This window comes from Microcaecilia unicolor, chromosome 6 (genome assembly GCF_901765095.1).
Source record: "Microcaecilia unicolor chromosome 6, aMicUni1.1, whole genome shotgun sequence".
Lineage (NCBI taxonomy): Eukaryota > Metazoa > Chordata > Amphibia > Gymnophiona > Siphonopidae > Microcaecilia > Microcaecilia unicolor.
The window spans coordinates 239,137,104-239,156,955 of record NC_044036.1 but is presented as its reverse complement, the minus strand read 5'-3'; the positions used below and the strand labels follow the sequence as shown (position 1 = coordinate 239,156,955).

General features: G+C 43.4%; 1 protein-coding gene across 1 annotated transcript in view; it reads left to right on the top strand.

Moving 5' to 3' along the window:
• The window catches only part of AMBP (alpha-1-microglobulin/bikunin precursor), a 161,564-nt gene that overhangs the window by 80,179 nt on the left and 61,533 nt on the right, over positions 1-19,852 (top strand). Inside the window, exon 6 of the mRNA XM_030206909.1 lies at positions 4,684-4,721. Within this exon, the coding sequence (XP_030062769.1) occupies positions 4,684-4,721 (38 nt within the window). The remainder of the gene's footprint in view (positions 1-4,683; positions 4,722-19,852) is intronic.

Here is a 19,852-nt window from a genome sequence, read left to right as displayed (position 1 = left end):
ATAGCCATCCAGCCTCCGCGGCCCACCCCCCCTGCACATATGGCCAAGCAGGTTGGAATGAACAGGTGGGCTTCTGTATGGGCAACATTATCACAGACATGCATCAACTTTCTCATTCACACTTCACATTTCATGCAATTCATATTGCTGCCTCCTCTCACATCAACACCACCATTTGGTTATATGTAATGCACAAGGTACAGACACACACACCCTGTTAGATTAAATGTAAAAAAATATATTTATGTAAAACCCCCAACATATTCCCCCCACCCCTACAAATCCCCCCACACACAAATCCCCAACACCCCTACATATCCCCCAACCCCCCATCAAACAATTCCTCCCCCCCACAACAAATCCCCACAACCCGTTCATATCCTCCCAACACCCCTCCCCCACACAATATTCAACAATTCACCCAACCCCCCCAACCCCTACATATCCCCCCCCCCCCCAAAGTAGGTCAAGGCGGGCCACGGCCTCTTACCAGCGCCCTCTGTAGCAGGGTAATGAGCAGCAGCACCACCACCCTCAGTGGGCCGTGGAGCTGCTCATTACCCTGCCATATGGCTCTGACCTCCTGCAGCAGCTGGTTCTGGCCATCTCCCACCTGCTGCAGGAGGCGCAGGACTGCAGCTGGCCCAAGGGCTGGAGTTGGGCCAGGGGATGGAGTTGGGCCAGGGGATGGAGGTGGCCCAGGGGATGGAGGTGGCCCAGGGGATGGAGCTGCCTCAGGGGATGGAGATGGCCAAGGGGAGGGAGATGGCTCAGATGGAGCTGCAGGTGGGGAGGGGTCCTCTAGAATGTCCTCATCAATGATGAGGACCCCCTCCTCCGAGTCCTCCTCGTGACCCTCCTCGGCCGTCTCCTCCTCCTCCTCCTCCTGCTGGTGGCCCTCCTGGGCTGGCTCCTCCTCCTCCAGGTGGCCCTCCTGGCCTGGCTCCTCCTCCTCCAGGTGCCCCTCCTCGTCCGCCTGCTCCTCCTGCTGGTGCTGGAGCCCTTTGTATGTAAAAGGAGTGTGGTTGAGATCAGCACATGCAACATGGCTTGCATACTGCAGTGGCTGGGTGGCCTGAGGCGGGGGAAAGGTGTGATGAGGCGTGGCCTATACCCATGGGGACCGAGATGCATCAGATGACATGACAGGGAACCCTGGAAGCTGCTCTGACACACAGCACACACAGGACATGTTGGCAGACCACACTCATTGCTGACCAGCATGTTTGCATTGTGAGATGCGACGAGGGTTTGCTGACCTGTTTTTGTTGTTTTTAATGGGGGGGGGGGGGAGGGTGTTTAGCACATAACTTTTATGTGAGGGAGGCGATAACATCCAGTAAAAGTAGCGCCTCAGGCAGGTCTACCAGGACACACTATCCACCCACCCCAGAAAGGGGGAGAATAAAGTGAGGCATGTCATCTCATTCATCTCGGGGGGGGATGGTCGTTGGAAGTTGCAGCCACAGTCATGGGAGGGCACCTGCAACCTGCGTCCTTGATCTGGGACAGATATGTTATTACTTACTAATTGGCTATTAGCCACATGGAAATCGATATTGTACAGGACATTTGCATTATTCAATAAATATATTTACAAATCAGTACAGGTGTCCTGTTTTGAATACTTACGGTGAGCCCTGAGGTGCCGTCGCACTGCCCTGATGAGATCTGGGCTCTCCCGCCTCACACGGCGGAACCTCCTCCTCAGGGACTCGAGGTCCCGGTGAACCCCGAACCGTCTGTATATAAGTTTGTAGAGCAGGAGTCAGGGGATGGTCCTTCTTGCCCTCTGCACACACATTCATTTGTCAATCAAATAGCAGAGAGGGTCAACACTGTTGGGGGGGAACCACTTCCATTGGTACAAATTCATAGGAGCCACCTTTTTTAAATTATTGGGGGTGCTAACCCCAGTGGAGATCACCCCTCCCTGGACACATACAAGGAATTTATTCAATATTGGGGGTGCTGAAGCACCCATAGCAGCCACCGAGTTGGCTCCTATGCAGATGATGCCATAGAGGTGGCCATGAGGCCAGAAAGTACCGTTTGTATGCATTATAATTTATGCTTGTTAAACTACTAATATGTCTTATCATTACCATGTTATCAAGATCCTTCTGTATGCTATACATTTATTTTGTAAAATGTTTCCACTATTCATGATGTGGTGTAAGCCACATAGAGCCTGCAAAGAGGGGTGGGAAAATGTGGGGTACAAATGCAAGAAATAATTAAATAACAAAATACATTATTGTAGGGATGTGGGAATGGTCGTCCTTTCAAGTACATACATTTTATTAGTGATTGTGCATGTACCCATATTACTCATTATCCTTGCATGCACACTCCAGTTACTGGCTACATGGATGACGGAGCTGTTATATGTGTAGGTACAGGAGGGGGGGGTGTGGTCCAAACACTTACCTTTCAAGCCTATCCATGATGCGGGACCAGGTTCTCATGGCCTGGTTCCTGGGGGGCAGGTGGTGGTGCTATATAAACAGCCTGTGCCGGTGCCTAAGGCACAGCCGCACCAGCAGCAGGCTCTCAGCCTCACTGAAATTTGGCTCATGTCGCAGGTGCGCAATTGTTTCAGTGAGAATAGGTGTTGGAAAACAAGTGCCTTATATGGACGCCCTTGCGTGACGGACGTTGTTTCGTGCACAACTCCATATATGCATTACCATCCCATATATGGCCCTATCAGCACATGGACGCCGTCGTAATCATAGATGTCCCTGACGTGCATGACTGGTTGTTATGCGTGCGGGCCCTTGATGCATGCGGAACTTGCCTTATATAGATGAGTATGAAGCACCTGACCCTTTTCACATATACACAATATGCATATAGCTGCATGTTCAGTAGGTACAGTGCATGCAGTTCCGGACATCCAGATAGGGCACATATGAGGAATATTTGGTGGAGCAGCATGATCTTTCTGTATTTGACGCGTATGAACGTCCCTCATATTTCCCGTGCCTGGATGTCCAGAACAGCATGCACTGTACTTGTGGTACAACTATGTACATTCTTTTACACACTTTCTGATTTGGTCGTTTTCAGCTGTGATAATCGAACGTGTTAGGGCGCCTTATTTAGTAACGTTTATGCGCTCCTCATTTGGTGGTTTTGCAACAGGGATAATCGATTATTGAAAAACGCCCATACTATTTTTCGATTATACATGCCTGATTTTGGACGTTTTCGTAAGGACGTCCTAATTCGTACTTGGACGACCTTTCGATTATGCCCCTCATTGTAACTTTGGAAGTCAGGGCCAATCTAGGCCCAATTGTTTTGAGTATTGAAACTTTGAACTTGAACTTTGGAGACTCCAGGACAGAGCCAAGCTGTTTGTGCTGCCCTTTTGGAGAGACAGATTAGTGTGTGCTGTGGACTTACACAAGCAGGCCATGGGAGAACAAGCATGAATGTAAGGAGTAACTCTATATATCTACTTTCTTCTAACTTGTGAAAGGACCAGGTCAGCTATTTCTCTGCATGAAATAAATGATTTTCTTTTACATTTAACTCTCTGTGTGGCTGTATTTATTGAAGGCCCAGGCCTGTCTGCTAGCCATGCTCCCACAATGCATTATTGTACTTCTATTGATATTTGATATTTTTATATTCTGATATATTTATTGTATTATTATTGCTTGTTATACAACTATATTGTTTGTAAACCACTTTGGATTGCTCTTTTGATGAAGAATAATTAAGATATCACTTCTCAGTACTTTCCAAAGCTCTACTCCTAAGGCCATAGCAATGGGGAGGCAATGCAAGAGCTTCAGTCATGGTTACTCCAATGCAAAGTAGGTGTGTGTAGGGCAATTTTTAGTTTCCTATATCATGTATGGGAGTTTTGGGGGCTTTCTTTTCTGTTTTGGGACAATATTGTCAACAGTAGCCATTATTTCAAAACTCAATGTGCTGTTCTAGGCTATGTGAGGTCACAGAGCTTCAACAGCCAGTTAAACCATTCCCTTTATCAGTTGACTCAAGTCTTAATCCAACTCTTCTTTAATGTAGCAATCATAGCAAAGAAAATCAACTTACAGTTCAGTTGCTTGGAAGAGAATTGTTGCCTTCTGCAAAACAGAATCTGTGTCCAGCCACCTCAGAGGCAAGGAGATGGCCAGAACCTCAGTCCAGCTGAGAGGAAAAGCTGTAATAATCAAAGGGGAAAGTGTGGGAATATTGGGAATTAGTTGGTGAAGACTTTTGCTGGAATCACAGTAGATTAAGGAAGAATCAGCCCCTAGAACAGCTGCTGATCACAAAAATATACTAGGAAGATGTGACTCTCTCACAAAGCCCCCCAGGGACAGAGAGGGAGGGTTGGCCATAGCTCAGAACTAAGAGCCAATAGGGAAAGCTGAGAGCTCACAAGGACTGAATCATAGGATACTGCAAACTATAGAGATAGCAGTCCTAATACACAGTGCTATCTATACACAGACAATACAATTGAATACAAATAATACTCATACTAAATATATGTAACAATGCACCCTGCTACCATGAATATGGGGGCAGGACACTCAAAGACTCTGTTAAACTTGAAGATATTTCCAAAAGCATCTAGAATTTTTAGAAAAGCTCAAGAAACTTCACAAAATAATTAGAACACTTAACAACTTCTCATCTCTTCTTTGCCCTGTTATATAGGTGACTGTGTTCCTGATGAGACGCAAGTTCCATCTGAGGTGAGTCAGATGGCGAGTTTGTAAGTAAATTCTTTGATGGTACTCTGTCCTCACCAAACTGGCACCATACCATTGCTAATTGCTAGACTCAGGGCTCCTGACTTCAGGATTTCAGAAGGAGACTAGCACATGGCCCCTGTCCCTGGAGTTTACTGCAATGAACAGACTATGTGTGTGCTGGGGAGAGAGGAAGGGATATATAGTAGAAATCCTCTAAACGAACTACCTGTTCCTCTGATCCCATTCCTACCCACCTTCTTAACACCATCTCACCTACTCTTACCCCTTTTATCTGTCATATCCTCAATCTTTCACTTTCCACTGCAACCATTCCCGATGCCTTCAAACATGCTGTGGTTACACCACTCCTTAAGAAACCCTCACTTGACCCTACATGTCCTTCCAACTATTGACCCATCTCCCTCCTCCCCTTCCTCTCCAAGATACTTGAATGCGCCGTTCATCGCCACTGTCTTGACTTTCTTTCATCTCATGCCGTTCTTGACCCACTCCAATCTGGCTTTCACCCTCTTCATTCAACTGAAACTGCACTTACAAAAATTTCCAACGACCTGTTACTGGCCAAATCCAAAGGTCTCTATTCTATCCTCACCCTTCTCGATCTATCCGTCGCTTTTGACACTGTTGATCACAGCCTACTCCTTGATACACTGTCTTCACTTGGATTCCAGGGCTCTGTTCTTTCCTGGTTCTCCTTCTACCTCTCGCTTCACACCTTTAGTATACACTCTGGTGGATCCTCTTCCACTTCTATCCCATTACCAATCGAAGTACCTCAGGGTTCTGTTCTTGGTCCTCTCCTGTTCTCCATCTACACTTCCTCCCTTGGCTCTCTGATATCATCCCATGGCTTTCAATACCATCTCTATGCTGACAACTCCCAGATCTACCTCTCTACCCCCAAAATCTCAACCAGCATCCAGACCAATGTTTCAGCCTGCCTGTCTGACATCGCTGCCTGGATGTCTGAACGTCATCTGAAGCTTAACATGGCCAAGACCGAGCTGCCAAACTTTCAAGCAAGACTGGAGGGCTACAATATCTGGACCGGACTGAAAAGAGAGTCTGGAAAGTCTATGGCAGCCACCGGTTCTGGCCACCAGAGGGCGAGAGGAGCACAACCCAAGAAAACAGTCACAATTGTGACAAACAGTAATATGTAAATCTTTCTTAATATGAAAAAACAAAAGAGTTATTACCTTTTTACAATCAAAAACCTCAATCGTTGTGTCTGATAAAAAAATATGCATGTATCAATTAACATTGAAATGACCTGACATTCAAGCAAAAGAATGTTGCAGAAACATTTAGAGTACTGTAGTAGCAAATTGTTGTGATACGATTAAAATTGAAAGATAGGAAGCAGAGAGTAGGATTGCGTGGCCAGTATTCTCAGTGGAGGAGGGTAGTTAGTGGGGTCCCGCAGGGGTCTGTGCTGGGTCCGTTGCTTTTTAATGTATTTATAAATGACCTAGAGATGGGAATAACTAGTGAGGTAATTAAATTCGCCGATGACACAAAATTATTCAGGGTCGTCAAGTCGCAGGAGGAATGTGAACGATTACAGGAGGACCTTGCGAGACTGGGAGAATGGGCGTGCAAGTGGCAGATGAAGTTCAATGTTGACAAGTGCAAAGTGATGCATGTGGGTAAGAGGAACCCGAATTATAGCTACGTCTTGCAAGGTTCCGCGTTAGGAGTTACGGATCAAGAAAGAGATCTGGGTGTCGTCGTCGATGATACGCTGAAACCTTCTGCTCAGTGTGCTGCTGCGGCTAGGAAAGCGAATAGAATGTTGGGTGTTATTAGGAAGGGTATGGAGTCCAGGTGTGCGGATGTTATAATGCCGTTGTATCGCTCCATGGTGCGACCGCACCTGGAGTATTGTGTTCAGTACTGGTCTCCGTATCTCAAAAAAGATATAGTAGAATTGGAAAAGGTACAGCGAAGGGCGACAAAAATGATAGTGGGGATGGGACGACTTTCCTATGAAGAGAGGCTGAGAAGGCTAGGGCTTTTCAGCTTGGAGAAGAGACGGCTGAGGGGAGATATGATAGAAGTGTATAAAATAATGAGTGGAATGGATCGGGTGGATGTGAAGCGACTGTTCACGCTATCCAAAAATACTAGGACTAGAGGGCATGAGTTGAAGCTACAGTGTGGTAAATTTAAAACGAATCGGAGAAAATTTTTCTTCACCCAACGTGTAATTAGACTCTGGAATTCGTTACCGGAGAACGTGGTACGGGCGGTTAGCTTGACGGAGTTTAAAAAGGGGTTAGATAGATTCCTAAAGGACAAGTCCATAGACCGCTATTAAATGGACTTGGAAAAATTCCGCATTTTTAGGTATAACTTGTCTGGAATGTTTTTACGTTTGGGGAGCGTGCCAGGTGCCCTTGACCTGGATTGGCCACTGTCGGTGACAGGATGCTGGGCTAGATGGACCTTTGGTCTTTCCCAGTATGGCACTACTTATGTACTTATCTATACGGGTGAGCAAGCATGCAATGTGTGGTACGTAAAGTATTTGAAAAACGATTGAAGCCCAACTGGGAAAGACGTGGATGCTATTAAAATATATTTTGTTAGTGGTGAACTTACAGTTTTTGAAACCAAGTGGTGCCCAAAAGTAAAACTTCATGATGTTGTTAATGCACATTCTACTGGTGGCGAACTTACTCATTTTTAAATTGATGATATTGAAATGGAGCTGCAGCGTCTTGTACGTCAAAATGAAGTAGTGCTGTGCAAGAAAATATTCTTTAAAATGGTGCCAAAATAAACAAAAATGCTCAGGTAGAATAGCTGCATTGTAGAAAAGCAGCTAAATGCTTTTGTATATAGTGTATCATTTAAAGTGTTTTTGTTCTGCATAAGCCATCTCTTATAAATTATAGAGCTGTAATTTATTTCATTTAAACACTGCTGTATATACTTCAGGGGTGACTACACTCTTCTTAAGGTAAATGCTGGAGTAAAGAAAATCTTTCTCTGGCCTTTTCCTAAGAAAGTGGCGTTCTCTACATAAAGTGCACCTTATCTTAAAACTCTTTCTTAGCAGGTGTTGTTAAAACTTATAAACTTTGTGGGAAAAGAAGGACAAAAAGCTTACCTCTTCAAACTTTCCTAATCTCAAGAGTAGACCCGGATTGAAAAATGTAAACAGAACCGTCATTTGTAATTCTATTTAAAGGCGCCAAATGTGACGGTGCTGATGACGTCACAACTGTTTAAAAGCATGGGTTGGTAAAATTAAATGTAATTAAATTAATTAGATCAAGATCTCAAAACACCTTGAAAAAGTGTTAACGGACAAAAGATTAAAAAAGAAAAATAGTGATAAAAAACAGAAATATGATGTTCGTGTTGAATATTCATCAATTGAACGCTGACAGTGGAATCGCGTGACTATGTAACAGTGACAGATTAAAAGAAACCAAAACATTGTGTATACATTGAATGTGCTAGTGCCTATGTATAAAACTGTAACTAAATAAATTGAGTAAATAAATTTTAATAAGAAACATGTTCAACAGTTAACTCACGTGACATCATGACGCATATATTTAAATACATTATCGAAATGTTGTGCAGAGAATATTACAAAATGAAAATTAAGACCAGTATAAACAGCATGTATGACGTGTCTATGTATTGCTTGATTTTATTTTGTTTCTGCAACATACTTTCTTGGTCTATATAGATGTCTAGCAAGATAGAGTAATGCAATGTATCCCAACCTATGTTTTTGAAGTTAAATATTGCATAGTAATAACTGTTTTTTTAATGTGATATTTAAAAGTGTATTTGAAAGTATAAATGAAGTCAAAGACAGGCGGAACCTCACGGAATAAAGTTATAAATGTTATATATATTAATCAAAAAATTCAAAAAATTGTGCAGTTTCTGTTCTAGGTTCAATAAAAAAACATATTGTTAAAAAAAAATAATAATAAATAATAAAATAATAAAAATAACAATAATAATGATAAATAGTAATCATGACCATGAAAAAGGTAATAATCATAAAAAGGTAATAATCATAAAAAAGGCATAAGATCAAGTTCTGCATTCAAACCATAAGGCGCAACAGTACTCCATAAATTCAAGAAAAAGAGGGGGAGGGGACAAACACTAGGGATATTCTAATAATTCAGGGGAGAACCCAGGCTACCTTCACTGGAGGGAGTAATTAGCAAAAAGCATCTTGGAATAGGAATGTTTTAAGGTTGGTCTTAAAAGAGGACAAAGAGGTCTGATGCCATAAGGATGTAGGTAATAGATTCCAAAGATACAGTCATTGAACAGAAAAAATGGAAGCTCGAGTATGCTCATGGATAACTTGTTTGTAAGTTGGTATAATTAGCATATTTTGGACCTAAGAACGAAGAACACGTGGAGGGGTATAATATGATAAAAGATGATAAAGATACAAAGCTAAGGTTTTAAAAACAAGTAAGTGTAACTTATGTGTAATTTGATGGGGAGCCAATGAGAAAGCTTCAGCAGAGGTGTTATATGATCAAATTTCTTGGCCGTATGAATCATTCAAAGAGCAGTGTTTTGTACTAAATGTAAGTAATGTAAATCTTTAAGACCTTTAGCTACAGTGAATTGCAATAATCTAATTGTGATATGACAAGTGAGCATACAAGTATATTTGCTGAGGGTTGCAAAAAAGATTGAATTGAACGTATGAGGTGATATTTTTTGTCTATTAGATTGTAAGCTCTTTGAGCAGGGACTGTCTTTCTTCTATGTTTGTGCAGCACTGCGTACGCCTTGTAGCGCTTTAGAAATGCTAAATAGTAGTAGTAGTAGTAGATGCCTAAACAAAGAGCGTTTTATTCCTGCCCTATTTGTGACCAGAATGAAAGTTCAGTATTAGCACGCCTAGAATTCAAGTGACAGAATGTTCTGTAACTGGGGGGGGGGGGGGGGGGGGGGGGGGGGAATAATCGAACAGGGGCGCCCATCTCTAAGGGTGCCCATCTCTAAGGACGGCCCCGTAAAGGGGCGGGGCAACCCGTATTATCGAAACAAGATGGACGTCCATCTTTCGTTTCGATAATACAGTCGTGGACACCCAAATCATGAAATTTAAGTCGACCTTAGAGATGGTCGGTCGTCCCCGGATTTTGGCGATAATGGAAACCGAGGACACCCATCTCAGAAACGACCAAATCCAAGCCATTTGGTTGTGGGAGGAGCCAGCATTCGTAGTGCACTGGTTCTACTAACTGAATAGAAAAAGCCCTTCCCTTACCGATCCGGAAAGGAATGGGCATGCATGAAGGAAATTGCATGCAAATGAGCTGTTCGCTGTTAGCTCATTTGCACATGATTTCCTTCCTAAGGAGGGGAAGCAAAGGCAGTTGAGGATGTCCAAAATGTGGATGTTTCTGTGAGAAGTACATCCATGCCTTTGCTATGCTTCTGACACTCTCTTTATTTATTTGGATTTTGGATCACAAGTAGTAGCAGCAGTAGGATTTGAACCTGCCACCTCTAGATAGCAAAACCAGTGCTCTAACCACTAGGTCACTCTGCCACTTCTCCACTCCCTTGAAATGTGGCTGTCCCTGTGGGGGGGCAGTTGAGGACATCCAAAATGTTTGAAAAAAGGATGTCCACGGCTTCGTTATGCCTCCGCTGACACACACATACCCCCCCCCCCCCCCCCCCCCCACAGGGATGGCCAGATTTTAAGGTAGTGGAGTGGAGGAGTGGCCTAGTGGTTAGAGCACTTGTCTTGCAATCCAGAGGTGGCCAGTTCAAATCCCACTGCTGCTACTTGTGATCCAAAATCCAAATAAATAAAGAAGGTGTCAAAGGCATGGATGTCCTTCTCACAGAAACATCCACATTTTGGACGTCCTCAACTGCCATAGCATGGACGGAGGCATAGCAAAGGACATACTCTAAAAAAAGATAAAAGCTTTTGAAGTTTTTTTTCAGGGTGGGAGGTGGTTAGTGACCATTGGGGAAGTCAGGGGAGGTCATCCCCGATTCCCTCCAGTGGTCATTTGGTCAGTTCTGGCACCTTTTTGATGCTTGGTTGTGAAAAAAAAATGGACCAAGTAAAGTCTGCCAAATGTTCACGAGGGACACCCTTCTTTTTTCCATTATTGGCCGATTACGCCTATCTGTTAACCACGCCCCCGTCCCGCCTTCGGTACACTGCCAACATGCCCCCTTGAACTTTGGTCATCCCCGCGACGGAAAGCAGTTGAAGACGCCCAAAATCGGCTTTCGATTATGCCGATTTGGGCGACCTTAGGAGAAGGACGCCCATCTCCTGATTTGTGTCGGAAGATGGGCGCCCTTCTCCTTCGAAAATAAGCAGGATAGTAACATAGTAACATAATAGATGATGGCAGAAAAAGACCTGCATGGTCCATCCAGTCTGCCCAATAAGATAAACTCATATGTGCTACATTTTGTGTATACCTTGCCTTGATTTGTATCTGCCATTTTCAGGGTACAGACCATATAAATCTGCCCAGAACTAGCCCCACCTCCCAACCACCAGCCCCGCCTCCCACCAAAGGCTCTGCCACCCAATCTCGGCTAAGCTTCTGAGGATCCATTCCTTCTGAACAGGATTCCTTTATGTTTATCCCATGCATGTTTGAATTCCGTTACTGTTTTCATCTCCACCATGTCCTGCGGGAGGGCATTCCAAGTATCCACCACTCTCTCCGTGAAAAAATACTTCCTGACATTTTTCTTGAGTCTGCCCCCCTTCAATCTCATTTCATGTCCTCTAGTTCTGTAACAAGGAATAATTTATACTTGGGGATAGCTAGAGAACTCACTAATATTTATAATTTAAAAAAAAAAAAAAAATATATATATATATATATATGTATGTATTGGATAATTCTCCACCAGTTGCCAATTAAAGCAACAAGATCCACAATTGCAATGAATTAAACATTAAGTACATTTATTGGATTACATTAACCTGCATTACCAGGTTTAAAGAACAGGAACACTATATATTTAGATTCAAAAGGGATTTACTTAAAGTTACAATTATAATACAATTGCAGCGATTAATGTTGCAGCGAGAGATAAAAGTCTTACAGAAAATCTGTGCTTAAAGTAGGTAGCAGGTTTTTAAATCAGAAGTTATAACTTACAGAAAAGTCTTTGTTGTAGAGCATGATGTGGTCCAGTGAAGAGCCATGAGGCAGAGGCAGGTCCTCACAGCAAGCAGGTGGGCTGCAGGTCCCCAGACCAGCAGATTTCCAAGATCAGATTCCCAAGAGCATGAGCTGGGCTATTTCCAGGCTTTTTATAGTTAGCAGAGAAGCATGGTGGGTGCATGTCCTGGATCATTTGCTTCCTGGTTTGCACTGGATATTTTGCAGGGCATTATGGTTATTGTAGTCTGTTCACATGATCACATTATAAGTCTTTCCTTTCTGCATATGTCCTGGCGTCTTCATGTCTGATAGCTGATGGGAGGGGGCAGATATACATATCTGAGGTAACTAGCAAATGGTTTGACAAGCAAATGCCTTGTTTATGGTTTTCCTCTGAAGTCTTTGTCTTCAATGGCTTCTCCAGACTTTCTGTCTCTTGGGTCTTTGGTTTTTGGAGATGTCTTGGTGATCCTTCAAGTATCTACCTAGTCATGCTTTTGTTATGAGTCCTTGTTAGGTGGGAGGAGAAGGAAGCTATATCCCAGTACCTTTTGCCTCTGTTAAGTGTTTGTAATTGTCTAGCCCTCCTATCAGAAGTTCCCAGGAAAAGGGGGGGGGGGGGGAGAGGGATTTGGAGTTCAGATCAGTTTCCCTGTTGCAGTTTCAATAAGTCTTTTAAAATTGTATTTTTATATTGTTATATATTTGTATCTGATTCAGCACAATCAATTGACATACTGCTCAATAATTCTGACACCATGTTACATATTTCCCTCTCTTGGTTCTAAGCGACAATATTAACATTAAAAACTCTAACTCTAACCTAGTACAGTAGCATAAATCAAAAGAACAATAGCAAAGATACTGAACTGTTTACATGGGCATGTGTATTGGGAGAGGTGAATCTTTTGATAGTGGATATTGAACAGACTGGGTGGACCATGCAGGTCTTTTCCTGCCATCACCTACTATGTCACGTCACTATGAATCTTGGAATATGTCACTTAGTGGGAATTATGACTATTATTATAAACAAATGATTCATTATTATTAATTTTGTTTGCTCATGACTTAAAGTTAGGCTTGCTAGGTTAAGTTTTTTGTGGTCAGTTTCATTGGACTTCTATTCAGTCAGGTGGCAGAGTATGGCTTTGCTCTGGTTTAAAATAGGCTTGCAAGTACACTTTATATGACTTCAGCCACACAAGTGTCATTTTGCCCTATTCCCAGAGACCATCTCTTTTTTTGTCACCTGCTGCTGCTCATGGGCATAGGCTGCTCCCAAGTTTATGCCACAGGATATCTTACCCAGTATGTTAGCCAAAATGGTAGCATGAGTGAGCAATTGACCAATTGATACCACCACAATGGGATGGCACAATCTATTCAGTCATTGTTCTCAGCATTTGACATTCCAAGGAAAAATATTCTATGAGTGTTTCCTGACACTGAATGTTTCCCTATATTCTCTATTTCAGAGGCTAATTGATGTATTAATAGCAATAATAAAAGGACAGATAGTTCTAATACAGAAACAAGAATGGTAATATGGAACTACTATACTACTGTTATCATTAGAAATAAGAAAGGCATATGTATGCAATTATCATAACAATTTCCTAGTTTACTATTACACAAAAAAATAATTATTCCTATCAATCCTATACCACAATATCTACTTAATCATTGACCAAATAAGCAAAAACAGAATCATGGTATAGTACCATGAAGTACTTTTCTGAGAGAAACTTTTTTTTCAGAGAGAAACTATTTATGGGTAATGAGTGTGGTAAAAGGTTATCATATTTATCTGCTTTAGCAGTGTTCAATGTAGTAATTTAATAGACAATACTCATGTGTTTAATGTTGTAAAGAATTTAGAAAAGATATGTTAATTGTGCTTTGCACACATCCAATATTTCATTCCAGAGAGAGCATTGTGTACGTACTGGCTGTGATATAGACTAAACTAAAAAGGTCAGAAACATTCTCTGTACTGATTGTATCTGATAGGTTATATAAAGAGAAACCTTTGTTCATAATTTTAAATATACACATATGAATACATAACCTTAGATAGCAATTAGTAGAACTTATTATATGTGAGCCATAGCTTGGATAATAGTGAACATACTCCTCAATACCCTGTCCTCACTTGGATTCCAGGGCTCTGTCCTTTCCTGGTTCTCTTCCTACCTCTCCCTCCGCACCTTCAGTGTTCACTCTGGTGGATCCTCTTCTACTTCTGTCCATCTGCCTGTCGGCATACCTCAGGGTCTGTTCTTGGTCCCCTCCTCTTTTCTATCTACACTTCCTCACTTGGTTCATTAATCTCATCCCATGGCTTTTCCTACCATCTCTATGCTGATGACTCCCAAATCTACCTTTCTACCCCTGATATCTCACCTTGCATCCAAACCAAAGTTTCAGCGTACTTGTCTGACATTGCTGTCTGGATGTCTCAACGCCACCTGAAATTAAACATGACCAAAACCGAGCTTCTCATTTTTCCCCCCAAACCCACCTCCCCACTCCCCCCATTTTCTATTTCTGTTGATGGCTCTCTCATTCTCCCTGTCTCCTCAGCTCGAAACCTTGGGGTTATCTTTGACTCTTCTCACTCCTTCTCTGCTCATATCCAGCAGACCGCCAAGACCTGTAGTTTCTTTCTTTACAACATCCGTAAAATACGCCCCTTTCTTTCTGAGCACTCTACCGAAACCCTCATCCACACCCTTGTCACCTCTCGTTTAGACTACTGCAATCTGCTTCTTGCTGGCCTCCCACTTAGTCACCTCTCTCCTCTCCAATCAGTTCAAAACTCTGCTGCCCGTCTTGTCTTCCGCCAGGGTCGCTTTACTCATACTACCCCTCTCCTCAAGTCGCTTCACTGGCTCCCTATCCGTTTTCGCATCCTGTTCAAACTTCTTCTACTAACCTATAAATGTACTCACTCTGCTGCTCCCCAGTATCTCTCCACACTCGTCCTTCCCTACACCCCTTCCCGTGCACTCCGCTCCATGGATAAATCCTTCTTATCTGTTCCCTTCTCCACTACTGCCAACTCCAGACTTTGCGCCTTCTGTCTTGCTGCACCCTACGCCTGGAATAAACTTCCTGAGCCCCTACGTCTTGCCCCATCCTTGGCCACCTTTAAATCTAGACTGAAAGCTCACCTATTTAACATTGCTTTTGACTCATAACCACTCGCCTCCACCTACCCTCCTCTCCTCCTTCCTGTACACATTAATTGATTTGATTTGCTTATTTTTTTTTGTCTATTAGATTGTAAGCTCTTTGAGCAGGGACTGTCTTCTATGTTTGTGCAGCGCTGCGTACGCCTTGCAGCGCTATAGAAATGCTAAATAGTAGTAGTAGTAGTAGTCTTTTCTATAGCTTGCCTGCCAGTGAAAATGGTCTCTTTTTTCTTTCTTGGAAAAGGACATGGTACAATGTGAACTAATGGAAAGACTGTTAGTAGGGAGGGCCTATGAATGTCTGTTTATAGTTTCTTGGGTACTCCATAACATAAAACAAACATATAAATATGGAGACCACATGACAAACAAATAAAGAGCTCTATTAGGCCTTGTGTACATCACATTGATCGATTCAGGATTCAGGACTTGGCTTAACCTGCAAATAAACACAAAAACACAAAAGCAGTGTACGCGGCATCCAATTGGATTGCCAAAGCAGTTTCATTCATTTAGAAGTAAGCAAAAATTAGCAAAATTATACATGGTCACTATCTTATAAGTAGAACAGGATCACTATCTCATAAGTAGAACAGGCTCACTATCTCATAAGTATAACAGGCACAGATCTATTTATTTTAAAATGTAGAAAAGGCATAGATCTGTTTATTTTAAAAAAAGGTATCCAAGATAGCCATGTATGTATTAATTACTAGCACCATAACAATCTTAGATTTAAACTCGAACTCTGAAAAAGACAGAAAAAGACACTTTCACATTAATATAACAGGTCACATGGCTCTTCACGGTTCTGGTAGGGGTTCCTTCTCTTGCTCCAATCTTCCTACAATCTTAGACCATAGTATGCAAGCAGCGTGCAGACAGGCTTTAGTTCATTCTACAAAAATAAGCATATCTTGTTAATTCATATTAAAGCACAATATTAAGTTTCAGCTCCAGTGGGAGTCACTTGTTAGAAAGAGACAATTTTAAAACTTCACAGTATTCAGTTTCAGCTCCAGTGGGAGTTACTATCACAGAGAGACATTTTTAAATCTTACTTATTGCAGAGAGACATGATTAAATCTTACACATTCAAAAGAACAATAGAAGCTACCTTTTAAATCCTTATCAGTGTTACAAAAGGTTCATAGCAAAAACTTTTCCTATATTCCTGTCCAACCTATACTAAAAATCAACCACCTGGATCCCACTGCCATCTGCAGAGTGGGTCATGCTGTGGAGAAGTCCAGTCCAGGCTAGACGCGTCTCCTCATGTTTCATTGAAATACATTTCAGGAAGGCCTGAGAATATGTCAGTGTCTGGCACGGTAGGACCTGCAGTTATAGGTTTCTGCTTATCTGGGGTCAGATTTCTCTTGTTATTGTTAGCTATCTGCAATATCTGCAAGGCCCTTGCTGTGAGGACACTAGTGGGTTTGTTCTCCCAATATGAAAGATTCTCACCATGAGATTTTAAAATGTCACATGCTTGCTTGCGGTTTTCAGTAGCTACATATTGAGAAGCCGATTTTCTTATTAGAGCTTCACTTCTATGGGAGCTTAGATCAGAATGCAGCCTAGGTGGTGAATATTTAACTGGTGGCTTACTTTCATGAGCATTTAAATTATACTGCAGAACAGGTTGTGCATATATGTGCTGAGGAGCTGAATACTTAATTGAAGGCTCACCTTTATGAGTGCCTAAATCCGAATACAGAACAGGCTGTGTGCCTATGCCTAAGGGAATCTAATTGATCATTTAAGCAACTAGCCATTGTGATTAGAAAATCTTTTTCTGTGTCTATCTGCATGCGTTCTTTCTCTTTGGTTAGTAACTTCTTTTCCTCAAAATAAGCTCCAAAATCGGTTTTTATCTTATGCCAGAGCATGACTAAAGATTTGATTATAAAGTACATAATTGCATAAGTACCTATATATTGCCATACTGGTAGAGACCAAATGTCCATTACGCACAACATCTTAAGTAGTGCCCTGAAAACCATATCAATTTATCAATTAGGAATTTAATTAATGAAGCCCGATACTCAGTTCTATATTATAAAACAGCAAAATCAAAATTACAGTTTAAGAACACAGTTACTTTACTGCACAGTATCTCTGGCCGCATGTCTCCACCATTAAAATGTAACAAGGAATAATTTATACTTGGGGATAGCTAGAGCACTCACTAATATTTATAATTTAAAAAAAAAAAAATATATATATATATATATATATATATATTGGATAATTCTCCACCAGTTGCCAATTAAAGCAACAAGATCCACAATTGCAATGAATTAAACATTAAGTACATTTATTGGATTACATTAACCTGCATTACCAGGTTTAAAGAACAGGAACACTATATATTTAGATTCAAAAGGGGTTTACTTAAAGTTACAATTATAATACAATTGCAGCAATTAATGTTGCAGTGAGAGATAAGAGTCTTACAGAAAATCTGTGCTTAAAGTAGGTAGCAGGTTTTTAAATCAGAAGTTATAACTTACAGAAAAGTCTTTGTTGTAGAGCATGCTGTGGTCCAGTGAAGAGCCATGAGGCAGAGGCAGGTCCTCACAGCAAGCAGGTGGGCTGCAGGTCCCCAGAGCAGCAGATTTCCAAGAGCAGATTCCCAAGAGCATGAGCTGGGCTATTTCCAGGCTTTTTATAGTAAGCAGAGAAGCATGGTGGGTGCATGTCCTGGATCATTTGCTTCCTGGTTTGCACTGGATATTTTGCAGGGCATTATGGTTATTGTAGTCTGTTCACATGATCACATTATAAGTCTTTCCTTTCTGCATATGTCCTGGCGTCTTCATGTCTGATAGCTGATGGGAGGGGGCAGATATACATATCTGAGGTAACTAGCAAATGGTTTGACAAGCAAATGCCTTGTTTATGGTTTTCCTCTGAAGTCTTTGTCTTCAATGGCTTCTCCAGACTTTCTGTCTCTTGGGTCTTTGGTTTTTGGAGATGTCTTGGTGATCCTTCAAGTATCCACCTAATCATGCTTTTGTTATGAGTCCTTGTTAGGTGGGAGGAGAAGGAAGCTATATCCCAGTACCTTTGTCTCTGTTAAATGTTTGTAATTGACTAGCCCTCCTATCAGAAGTTCCCAGGAAAAGGGGGGGGGGGGGAGAAGAGGGATTTGGAGTTCAGATCAGTTTCCCTGTTGCAGTTTCAATAAGTCTTTTAAAATTGTATTTTTCTCCGAGGACAAGCAGGCTGCTTGTTCTCACAAATGGGTGACGTCCATGGCAGCCCCTCCGATCGGAGATCTTCCTAGCAACAGAGTTTGCTAGTTCTCGCGCGTGCCCGTGATGCGCGCATGTGCGGCCGTCTTCCCGCCTGAAATCGCTTATGTTCACTAGTCTCCTTTTTTCCGCGGCTCGGGACGGCTGTTTTTATTTGGTCGCTCCGCGCCACTTGGAGATCCCTTGCGATTCGCGGTCTTTTTCTAACTTTTTCTAACTTTTTTACCTTTATTTCTAGTGTTGGCCTGTAAGTTTTCTTTCATGGTCGAGTGCGGCTTTTTTCGCCGCCCATTCGTTTTTTGGTGAGTTTGGTGCCACTTCGATTTTGCCGGCGAGATTTTTCCGCCCATGTCATCGAAGCCTTCCAGCGGCTTCAAACCGTGCACCCAGTGCGGCCGGATAATCTCTCTCACTGATAGGCACGCTTCTTGCCTTCAGTGTCTGGGGGCTGGGCACCGTCCTCAGGCCTGTAATCTCTGTCTTGTTTTGAAGAGCAGAACTCAGGCAGCGAGATTAGCCCAGTGGAACAGTTTGTTCGGGGCTTCATCCGGCGCGTCGACATCCTCAGTCCCGCGGGCCTCGGCATCGGAGCCTTCGGCACCGCGCCCATCATCAACTTCGGTACCGCGTTCATCGGTACCGGCATCGACATCGAGGCCTTCGGTATCGAGGTCATCGTCGGGTGCAGCTGCGAGACCGGGATCGTTCCTCCTGAGGATGTCGTTGGAGGGTGCTTCGATGTCTGGAGTGCAGGTGAGGGCTGTCCATTCCCCTGCTGGTGGCGGTGAGCTCATGAGCAGGTCTCCGCCTGTCTCGAGGGCTCCCACGGTACAGCCCCCCCGGGATCGACCCTCTTCGGACCCGGACCCGAGGAAGCGTTTGGATTCAACGTCTTCCTCTTCGGTACCGGGGGGTACCAATGCCGTGCGTCGTGCGAAGGCAAAGAAGCACCGGCATTGGTCACCCTCCAAGCGTGGTACCGAGAGCTCTGAGTCGCCGGTACCACCGGCACCAAGCATCGACATCGGGAGGACCGCTCACCCTCCATTCAGGAGGTGTCGATGCGTTCCCCTGTGGACAGCCCGGTACCGCCTCCATCCCCGGAACAGGTTCGCAGCTTGACGCCGGTACCAGCCCCACCGCCTTACTCCACAGCCTCTCTGAACGAGAGCCTCAGGGCTGTCCTTCCGGGGATCCTGGAGGAGCTGTTTCGTCCTTCTCCGGTACCGGGGGTGCTTGCGCCGCCGGTACCGTCGAGTGAGGTGACGGCTGGGCCTTCGTCTGCAGTGAGGACGTCCGCCCCGGTACCGCTTGCGGTGCCGGTGCCGGCCACCTCCCAGGAGGGCTCCCCGATGACGTCGATGGAGGGAGCTCCATCGCCCCCGCCACGGGAGTCCTCTTCTCGACGCTCCCACCGTGGCCGTGTTTCCACGGAGTCGAGGCGGGCGCAGCTTCGGACCGAAGTCCACCAGCTGGTGTCCGACACTGATGAGGAGGCC